Here is a 12222-nt window from a genome sequence, read left to right on the forward strand (position 1 = left end):
GAAGACGAATCGAATGCTATTACAACTGAAGACGAATCGAATGCTATTACGACAGAAGAGGAATCGAATGCTATTCCGACAGAAGAGGAATCGAATGCTATTCTGACAGAAGAGGAATCGAATGCTTCTGCAACAGAAGAAAACCAGACTGAAGTCGACGAATCAAATCCTTTGACTACGCAAGAAACAATTACAAATTCTGAAGCAAATTATTTGTTTAAATTGTATACAGTTCCTGATTATCAGACACATCTTGGTTTATTGTCATCAGATTCAGCAAGTGACGAAAACTAGTTAACCAACTACTGTCGGTTACTGAAGAATCTGAAGTGCACGAATAAACGAGCATATAACAATTAAAATTAAATATAATAATATTTTATATCTTCTAATTATATATTATTAACATTCTTATTTATTTGCAATTATTTAAGATAAAATACATTTAATCGTGAAAAAACTATTATCCTCCTCTTTATAACAAAACTCTTATAATATTTTTAAGTATAAAGTGACTTATAATTTGGTAACTTTTTAAACAGTATATTATACATATTTTCATTGTTTACCATATTGGAATACATAATTTTACGCCCAAAACTTAAAGTTTTATTTTATTGTGAAAAATATTCGTTATTGTATAGAATTGAAAAGAATACACTTATTATTAATTACTGCAGAGTGCAGAGTATTATTTATAATGATTATTAACAGAACTAATATTGTTAATACATTGTTATGATAGTTTATTATTTTTATTCATTAGTATTTCCAATTCATTGTAAATACTTTTAAAATCATACAATTTTTTACAAATCTACAGAATTTCATATATTTATTTAAACTACTAAAAACTATAAACAAATAAATGAGATGATATTTTGAAACATTAATCACACTTAATAAAAATATCTATACTTGTGTAATAAAATAAGATGAATATGGTCTTTAAAAATATTTAAAAATTACAAAATCAGGTTTTGAATAACTGCATTATTAAAGGAAAAAATAAGTAACAGTTCTGTTTAATAGTAAGAATAGAGTATCTCTACTATTGATCATTGATCAATTCACTGGAATGATAGTGTTAAATTTTGTTATAATGACTTAATAGGTAACCACTCTGTTGTATAGTAAAGATTTTGATTGTATCTGGTGATTTGATAAGTCATAGATGTATTAAATTTGAAATTAATAATAAATTTAAATTTCAAACGCAAAAATTATTTTTGTGAATTTTTTAATATTTTAATTGCAAAAACAAACTTAATGTATTGATAGTGTTGGTACATTCGTATATTATACATATTGTCATGACTTTTGACTAGATTTACATTTTTTATTAAAACTAAGAAAAAACAACAAATATATTTTAAATGTCAAATATCTATGTATAAGCTATAATAATAGAATAATAGCTTAAAATAATTAGTCTAAATATTTTAAAAATGTTATTGAACATAAAAATTATAGTTTTCAAGTTAATACAATTAATAAATATATTATATTAATTATAATATAATTATATAATTATATTATATTAATATTATATTAAATGAATCAAAATCGCTTGCTTGATGAAAAAATTATTTCGGGTGTGATTGTGTGAGTATACAAGATTGTTGAAATTTAAATAGCAATTATTCATGTATAAAAAAATGTTTACATAAAAGTTGGTTAAATGATTTTAATATTATGTATATTATAACTTATAACTCAATTATAAGTAATATCTCTAAATCTGTATTAGATATTAAATACAGCATATAGAATTAGAATAAAACGTGTATTAAAAATCAAATATATATATAGTTAATTAATAGTTACTTCATAACATATGATTATGTATAGGTAGATATGATGTATTTTATTACTTAATAATATGAATACTATATTACTATAATAAAACTATGTACTTTTCCCGAGAGTGATTTTTTGCTATTCTGATAATAGGTATATTTGCAATATTAATTATTATAGATGCTATGGAAAATTTGAAACAATATGGCAAATCGTAGGTATATATAGGAATAATTGTGTTTTTATATATTAGATAAATTATTAATGGTACATTTCACCATATATTATATACGTATACATTATATTCGTTCTAGCATAATGACATATATATTCAACATATTGTACATTTTTTAGAGTCACTGTTATCCATCAAAAGCGTATAAAACTTGTGCTTTTTCATCGTACCATTTATTTTTTTTTACTTGATTAGGTATCCATTCAAAGTTTAAATATATATATGATATTACTATCTTAAAAGCAAAGCAATTGAGGAATGAGGATTGATGGTTATGAAAAAAAAAATTGCAACGTCAAATAAACAGGCAGTTTTTGATGTCTTCATTTTTCATAAACAAAATATTATGCGGTGTTGAATTGCATAGACTAAAAATAAGTTGGACTTCAGCGGTAACCACGCCACCGCGGATATGTAATATAAACAAGAAATAACCATATCGGTAACCGAAAAGTGTTCTTCTTTAACCAGGTTTTTATCGGATTACACCGCATTATCGTGTTATATTCCTTTTATTTAATTACTTTATGGGCAACAAAATATCTGTAACACATTACCGTTTCAAGTTGATATATTCAACTACATGCTATGTTCACAATACAGTATAGTATAAAAACTAGCTCTTATTCTACTGCAAACACCTTTATAAATATCATTTTTTCAATTTTATTTAGAATACGTGATACTTTTTGACAGAGCACGTCATAACGTAGATGTGTATGCACCTGTTTGAACAAAAATACGAGCACTGTGTACGCATAAAATATTATATAAACGTTTATTTAAATGTGTATATCGATTACCATTTGTATAAAATGTATAAAAATACGTATATTTGGAGTATTTAAAAATAAATAGGTATGAAATTATTCTTAAAAAATATTGGTGGAGGTTTCGGCGGTCAGTGTACTCAGCGTTTTTAACTAAAAAATTTACGCTATTATTAATGCTTATTAGTACACATTTATAGCAGTATAATACATAATATATAAATAAAATCTAATTATAGATTGGCGATTCACTATTTGTGGACCTTCCCCGGGTCCGGCTAGACGGTGGAGCGAAGAAGTTCCGTCAGCGATGGGGTTACGAGTTGATCAATCAGCCGCCCGTCCTGTTGGAAGAGGACGAAGACCAAGATGATGACGACGCACCCGACAGTGTGTCGCTACGCGAAACAACAGAGAGACCCACCGTGGCTGTGTGTGTCCCATCTCCCATGGGTAAGTCACTTAAAGCAATTTAATCCATTTAAGCGTGCATAATTAGCATATTAACAATAATCAGCAATTCACAAGATAAAAAATAGAAAATTTATGTTTTTTGTCATTTTATTACTACAATAATCGGCGAGGTAGATTAAACAGTAATTTTGGTTTCAGTTTAAATTGTAATTATCTCGTGTTCGTGATAAGTTCAAGATTCAATTTTTGTGTAGGTATCGAAATTATTATAAAAAACATTCTTTTTCTAGATAAGAAATGTAAAATAAATATACTATTATTCAAAAAAATAAATAAAAAACTTTAAAAAAATGAGTAAAATATATCATTTTTCTTTCATAAAAGTTATTATAAAAAGACTTCATATTTTGTAAAAAGAAATTTTTCAAAAATGTTTTAACTTTTTAAGATAATGAGTGTTTATTGTTTAAAAAATCGTATAGTATTATTATTAGCATAATAATATATTATTACATTCAACGTGTAGGTACTGTTAGTCCTTGTTACACCTCTCATAAAAATAAATACTTACAAATACCAAACACTTAAAAACATAACTGTCTAGTGTGTGACCAAAGAAACTATTTTTTAATGTCTTGATAAAAAATATATTGTATCCGCTTCTTTTTATCTATGTAAATTTATTAAGATGTTTCGTGTTTAATAACAAACTTCTTAAATTGCTCACCTATGTGCCGTATCTTTTAATATCAGACGAAGTTCTTTAGTTCTTGTTAAAAACAAACTATAAGGGTTTCGGGGCCACCAAGGGGCACCGTGCATTATCAGCGGAGAATATGATTACGATAAATCAATTTTCTTGTACAATTTTTATAAAATAAAACGTTCAGTTCAGATAATGATTTGAAGTTAAAACGTTGAGGATTACACCAACGCATATTCTTGCTTTGATCTCTGGCGACGCATGAATCAAATTAAGTACTAGTTTCAAATATAAATTTAGAAAAAAAAACTTTAAAATAAATTAAATAAAAACCATTTTATTACTAATTTAAAAATATTTTACTCATTATTATACCCACACTCTTTTATTGATTATACTATTATAATAAAATATATCAAGTGATAAAGAATTATTAGCTTCAGTAATAATACTTAGGTACTATTTAGGTACTAATCTATATTAGAATTCAAAGATTACTAAATTTAATATAATAATATTTATATGGATAATTTATAATTATCAATGAAATTTGATATAGATAAACTAAATGTATAACAAATTATTTATTCATTATAATAAGAAAGCTAAAAATATTATACTATTACCTTAAAAGTTACATTAAATAAAATCAAATACAATTTAAATTCCCTACTCATAATAAATTAACAGGTGTTTATTAATTGAATTATTTTTTTACTATATACAATGTGTAGAATAATGATACTATGATGTTACAAGTATATATCAAATTGTTGACAATTATTTATTATTACATATGAGTATATGACTGTATGTAACATTTACATAATATGTTTGTAACTTTGATGAATTTCATTAAAAATTAATCTTTAAAAGCTTTCAAAACAAAATCGTATTTATGTATTTTTAATATTTTGAATGAATTTATTTTAATATAATTGTGATAGCAAATAGGAACAATTTATGATGAAACTTTGTATTAAATGTTCATTCTTTTTTACTTAAAAAAATTTAAATATCTTTAAATACCAAAAAAATATAAGAAATGTTTCTAAAATTATATCATATTTTTTTTATTAAACCTCAATGTATGATTAATGTGTAAACACTATAATATAGTAATCTTGGAAGTTGTATACTGCAATTGTAAAGTAAGTTAAAATATATTATTAAGTTAGTACTTTACAAAATATAAATATTATTATAAAAGAACACAAAAAAATAATTTTCCAATATAATATTTTTAATAATAAAATAAAAAAAATTCTCCACCATTAAATTACGCTAATTTGTTTGTCATCTGCATTTCTACTATATGTACCTAAAATGTTTCACAAATTATAGTAACATTGTTTGGTTTAAAAATAAAGTTATAATATTATTAGATATTTAGGTATATCAACAGTTATTAAATTTGAAGATAAAAGAATTCTGAGGATAACTATTTTTAATTATTTACAAAAACATTTTTGTTATTGATAAATAAATTAATGGGCATGAGAAAAAGAAGAATATATGAACAAATTAAAATCGACTAACATCGTTTAAAAAAAATATTAGTTTTATGTTTATAAAAATATAAAATAATAGTAGTTTTAAATTTTTAAGAATTATAGTTTAGAATTTAAATGTACATTTAGTCATAATCTATGAACTCATAAGTCATTACCATATAAACCCACGTATTATTGTTTCTATTGTTAACCAAATTATTAAAGAGTTACAGATGAATGTTTTTTTTTCATATTGTATAGTGTATAATATATATTTCGAAATCATTCAGCTAGACAAGATATAATACTTAATACAGACGAGACTCGTTACCTGATCGTCCTGATCACAAGCACACGAAAATCAAATAATTTAATAATAATAAAATAGAGAATGAATAGACTACATGAAAAGCTATGAATGTAGATTTAGTATTATTATAAAAATATATACTAATAAAGGTTAAAATAAAGTGTGAGCATAATATGAAATATAATATTATTAAAGTCACCTGCAGTATGTACAACTCAGTGAGTATAAGTATTACATGCTAAACACTATATGTATACGTCTTAAAACGATATAAAATATAACGTAAAATTAGAGCGGAGGCGTAAGTTGACAAATGCTATACTAACAATATATTATTTTGATATGGTAGTCAATGTCAGTGACTTAAACAGCTGGGTGCACAGTGTTACTGAATAATAAGACATAATACAGTCATTATTTTACGAATTTCAGATACAATAATATACAACAGCTACAAACATACATTAATTGTGTCATTAGTCTACAGATTTATATTTTTGAATGTGTGAGATTATTTTACGTAGTAAAATTGTAATTTTTTAATATCTAATCAATGTACTGGTTTTAAGAAATAAATTTCAAAAACTTATATAATATCTAGTACCCTAGTACCCATAATATTCAAAGAGCCTAGAACATTTTGTATCACTGTATAATATTTTTTAAATGCATAAACGCTTGTTATAGTGTATAGGTAGGTAGTTAATATTATATTATCATAAAACGCATTCCGTTTGTTTGTTTGGTGTAATACCGTATTATTATAACTTTATGTATATATTATTACAAGTACGAATATAAAGTATTATAATATTTACGTGGATCTGAGTTTGGATAATAATAATTTAATAAATCATAATATAATTTCTGATTAATATAATATAATGGTTTATTCCGTTTGAAAATTGTTTCATTATTTAAATAACAATGATAATTAATATTAAAACACAAAACTTGCCTTATACAATTGTGCACGTAGTAATTTTACTTATACAACATACAATATATAAATACGAACATACATTATATTATACAAACAGAATAATAATATATGAGTTTATTTTTTTTTCGATTTTAATGAAAAGTATATAATATTATTATGTCAACCATATGCGGCGCGTTACGGCCATACCTCAAGAACACGAACCGGTAGATATAACATCAGTGTAGCAAACAGTTTTTTATTTTTCTACGTTTCTGTGACATTACACCCACGTTGTATATTATCTCATTAATCGTATTTCCGTTACAATATTACTGACGTTATTTTTGTTTTTATATTAATAAATGATAAATAGATACCAATTTTTGTTTTATTTTGTTTCAAATGACTCAATATTGTCTTTTTTTATTGCTGTACTTATGTCGTATGTTTAAAATGGAAAAAAATGGTTTTAATTAAGTAAAAGTTCGGTAATTGCATATTGGTTTAAAAAAATATGAATGGATTGTCATTTAAACGATGTTAAAATAGACGACTAAATAACTAACCTGTATTCAGTAAATAATAACAATAATTTAATTTCTCGCTTAAAATCATCATTTGAATCAACTTTCACAATTTGATGAGTTTGCGATTCAACTATTTTCACTTTGAATTCGTTAAAATCATAATTGAACCATTTATACAATTTTTAAATTGAAATTTCAGCAGATAAGCTATTTATTTTGATAATTATTGATGGTTTATAAATAATATTATTCACTAAAATGTGTATGATTATATTAGATTTATAACTACCTATATATAGTTTGTAAATTAATTGGAATAAAAACATTGGTATTAATATCTTGTCATAAAATATCACTTGTTTTACGGTCCACGGTGTTTAAATTTTAAACACGCTCGTAGAATGTTTGATAAAAGGATAAAATTAAAATTGTATTTTTTGTGGCAGATATAATTCAATGATGTAGGTTATGTACTGGATATTATTATAAGCAAGCTCAAGGGATTATGAGATGAATTTCTGATTATTTGTCCCAGAAACAGTTGTTGTATTATTTGTGTTAGGAGATGTAATATGATTGTTTTTTGTTTACATTTTATTTACTAAAGAAATTTACAATATGTATACACAAAATAATACAATAAATAAGTTAACAATTTGTACCAGACTTTAAAACGTGAAGGAAAAGAGTATCCATTGACAATACTAATCCAAGTGTGATTTTTAAAAATACATACGTATAGATAATTTTATATATTATTAATGTCAATAATATTAGGCACATCTCATCAGTCTATATTATTTTATTTTCATTTCCGTTCGATTATGCATCAATAAACAGGCTCAAGCGCGAAAATCTATTAGAAACCTATAGTGATTGATATGTATTTTAGTATAATACGTAATGCGTATCATACGTGTACAACTCGTAATGATTATTCATTTCGTTGATTATAAATTAATAATTATCATCATTATTGTAATATTATTACTATGAGAATGATTATGACCTGCGACACCGCGAGCGCCTGTACCTATGCCTCTAGTTTTAAGTTATAATATCATAACATTATCCGTCTCGTTCGTATCGTCGTCGGCAGCGTGCGCGTTCCGCCTCGCCCAGCGTGCGACGTTGTCTCGCTCGACGGAGAGCCTCCACGTCCGCGCAACCAGCAGTGTTCATCTGGCAGTCGACTCGAACGGCAGTGGTTAGTCGATCGCTCTGTCATTTCGTCCGTCGTGATCTCGCCTTTTTGGAATAAATTTTTATTATTATTATTTTACTGGAATGTCCGTATAAGATTGACGTGCGCGTTTACGTATTCAATTTTAACCCGTTCGCGGACGAATAAACTATGTTGTCCGTCATGAACGATTTGCCGGACGTACAGCAGCAACCGCCCGTAAGTCCCGCGCACAGTACCGGCACAATTACCCGGAGGTTCAGCAAGGGGTTTCAATCGTGTCTGAAAGGAGCTCGAGATGATTTTGACGATTTAGATGTCGATCAAGGTAAGAACAACAGAATTGTGGTATAATATAATATATTATATGATATCTTGGTATCGTTCGGTTCTACTTGGTCTTTGGAAATGTTTTAATAGGTAATTAGTGTTTTTATTATCAATTAAACTTTTTTTCCGTGTCAGTTACTCTTGAACAAAAGATGTGTTTTAAATGGTCATCAAATTATCCATCTTCGATACTGATTATTATACGTTCGCGATCCTAAGTGAAAGTTTTATTCGGTTCTTCCCCATATTTTTATTAAAAAAATAAAAAATTGAACTGAATCATTAGTAGAAATTGTTATAGCCATTCGTGTCTTATTACTCCCAAGTTTTTCATTTAGCGGCTGTTGCTACTGTCCTCCATTGGAATCTTAAGGTTACTGCGTTTTATATGCTCGGCTGGGTGATTAATGATTATATTATGGCTTTCGACGGTGATTTAGACAGATTTTTGAGGTTACTCGGCTCAATCAGAGCGCGTACATAAACTAACAAAAACAACCGGGAAAGGATATGGTCGATAGAGAAAAGAGAAGAACAGAATTAACTATTAGGTATCATATTTATAACTAGCATTAAAATATAGTATATTTATAAATTATACAATTTATAATTGAATTATAATATATTTGCATGTGTTGTAGCTTGTAAGCTGTAGTGTTGGCGCACATCAATGTACTTGTTTTATTATTAATGTATTAGATAAGAGAGTTTTTGGACCGGATAACCGGAAGTTTTTAAATACGATAATCTAGCAATGGTGGCAGACCGGAAACGGCTTGGGTTAAGCTTATTGTCAAACTGATCATTTGTAAAGTTGATTTTTATTTATTTTCTTCATTCGTCCACGCAATTCTGCCATGTGGCTAAACGACGCTTTGTTTTATATAAATCCCTCGATAAATCCCTATAATCCAAGTAACTAGAAGTTCGTATACCACATGTCCACATGTGTGTCGTGTATGTGAGTTATACTCTTATTCCGTCCTTTTAATTGTCGAGTCGCCAGCATGGTTCGCGACATGTGGTCGCAAAGAGATTCGATTTCGACTGTGTATTTAACCCATTTATCAAAAACTTAAATTTGTCCGCAAATAAAATGATACAGTTATGATTTATTTTTACTATGATTTTTTAAAATTATCTCGAGTAAAAAATTACATAAAAATCTTCTCGTTTAGGTAAATGGAAATAAAATAATAAAACATCTAGTTAATAAATGTAATAGTTATTAACAGACTGCTAATTATTCAGCTAATTATTATTAGCCGTTTCCCGTTGGTATCGTTATTATAGTTTGTTATTATCTCAGTGAAATTGATAATTTTTTAATGATAATTTTTCAGTGATATAAAATGAAAATATATATAAAACATAATTTTTATAATGCATAGCAAATATATAATCTTGGATGTTTTAGATATTTAGATAGGTATGTTTAGTTATATCGTCAGTTCTATGTTTTAATATATGTAAATAATAAATATCAACATTACATTATGTAAGTAGTGTTACTTCATTAGATAAATTCCTTAACTTTTTCAACAAGGTTAAATAATCGCTAATTGAAAACTATTATTAACCGTCTTAGACCTTACTTTATTATGATACAAAACACGTAGTAGGTACTTGAAAAGTATTACCGAACCACATTTTGTAATATTCTAAACACATTTTGTACTATGTATCTAGATATTAAAATATATAACATCTTTAGATATTATGTGTAACCGTATTCAGGAAAAAAATTATATTCTCGTGAATGTAATAAAAACTTTTTTAAAAAGTTATAATTCCCGTTATTTTTAAATTACATTGTTACGTATCTTCGTGTCTTTTTCGTATAATATACGCAGATGATAAATCCAAATCAAAATACTCAAAATGAACGAGATTAATAAATGTAGTAATTAGACAATTACATATTTCATAATATATTCATGAGTTTTCGTATTTTCATACGTCAGAAATTTTAGAACACTAATTATAATAGAAAAATAATCAGCTTATATATGAGTAAAGTAAAAATGAACGCCTGTAAATTAATGTAAATTTAACTGTGCCCTTGTTATTTTCTTTTTTCTTTATCGTCATGTGGGTCAAACGCATTTCAGCGCCCATTTCCGTTTACCTGTTTACCCGCTATCTATGCAAAACTGATGTCGTATGGTAATAAAGTAATTGGCTCGTTCCTTAAACGATGCAAAAATTTTGATCAAAGCTTCAAGGCATCGGCGACATCAGTAATATTTAATTTTAAAAATTAACGCGTGGACCGGTCCATTGTTTTGGTTAAATTGTGCTCGTCAAATATGTGTACTTTCCATGCGACTTTCTCCTACTCGACCAGTTTGATGATCATGTACGTTTTTTTAAATATGTATCGCGTATATTACAAAATTATCTGTGTTTGTGGAATTTTTAATGCAACCATATATTGAGGTAAACTAGTCACTAAAAGTCAATATTTTAGGTATATTACGATAATTAAAAGTCACAGTTTTTCATTTACATCGATCCATTGATGATTATAATGATTTCTATTTTATTTACTGTGTATTAGTGCTTGGTTTAATTTTTAACACATATATGTTTTTTTAATCTAATTCAAAAATCATTAAATTATAAGGTTTATTTGTAAACGTTATACCTATCTATCGTAAATTTAATAGTCTTAAAACTGTTGAAACTTCATTTATTGTATTGCAATTATAATTTACCAGCATTGGTAATCAGTATTTAATCACGCATATAGGATCTATATTATGGATGGATGACATATTCACGTATGATGTTACCCTATATATTATGCACATTTATTTTTTATTTATTTATTTAATCGATTTTAGAAATATCATCAGCTCAATACCCGAGTACAACTAATATACACAAAAAGTAATTAGATTAAACATTTATAGCGAATGAAGTAACCAACTGACTTTATCTCTATATGTAAATATATATAGTAATTATGATATTATATCATATCGGTGTGTATACTATTATGCAAGTACAAATGCACTATAAGAACAGTTAGGTATAATTTATGTTCTATTGAATGATACGATCCATCATTTTACCCCATTATGGAAAATAATATATGTTTACTTGTAATTAACCTAATTTTGAAATGTAGAATGGTTTAGTATGGTCATCCCCTTTCTAAATAACTTTTCTGATTTTCTCGTGTGAGCCATTTTAAAATTCATTCAAAATGAATACAAAGGAATTCAAATGATAAAAGTACAATTTTTTTATATTATTATGTATTGGTTACAAGGATAATATTTATTTATTTTCTAATAATAACAACGATAATCACGTTTGGTGATAAATATTAAATATTGTTTATTTTTCGAATCCACCGCTGACGGCAATTAATTACAATGGCTCTGTAAAAATTAGGTACATTTTAACTAATTAGTAATTATTTTACAAAGATTGCCCTTATTATAGTAGGCAATTCGGCCAAGTTAGGGTAGTAGTGTAGTACGTCAATGTTACTTACCACGATGAAATAGACCACGTAGATATT

At 26.3% G+C, this 12222-nt stretch overlaps 2 protein-coding genes across 6 annotated transcripts in view; both read left to right on the forward strand.

Moving 5' to 3' along the window:
* LOC112596719 overlaps window positions 1-395 on the forward strand; it is a 3687-nt gene extending 3292 nt beyond the window's left edge. For both annotated transcript variants that reach the window (XM_025342502.1, XM_025342503.1), the window contains exon 5: window positions 1-395. In XM_025342502.1, coding sequence (XP_025198287.1) covers window positions 1-294 — 294 coding nt within the window. In that variant the 3' untranslated portion in view covers window positions 295-395.
* The window catches only part of LOC112596717 (probable Ras GTPase-activating protein), a 132781-nt gene that overhangs the window by 65947 nt on the left and 54612 nt on the right, over window positions 1-12222 (forward strand). For 3 of the 4 annotated variants that reach the window (XM_025342499.1, XM_025342496.1, XM_025342497.1), the window contains one exon: window positions 3045-3258. In XM_025342499.1, coding sequence (XP_025198284.1) covers window positions 3045-3258 — 214 coding nt within the window. Of the gene's footprint in view, window positions 1-3044; window positions 3259-8364; window positions 8689-12222 lie in introns of those variants that run through there. The other variant, XM_025342500.1, reaches the window with a different exon arrangement.

The sequence above is a fragment of the Melanaphis sacchari genome, unplaced genomic scaffold (genome assembly GCF_002803265.2).
Source record: "Melanaphis sacchari strain LSU unplaced genomic scaffold, SCAv2.0 Contig33_pilon_pilon, whole genome shotgun sequence".
NCBI lineage: Eukaryota > Metazoa > Arthropoda > Insecta > Hemiptera > Aphididae > Melanaphis > Melanaphis sacchari.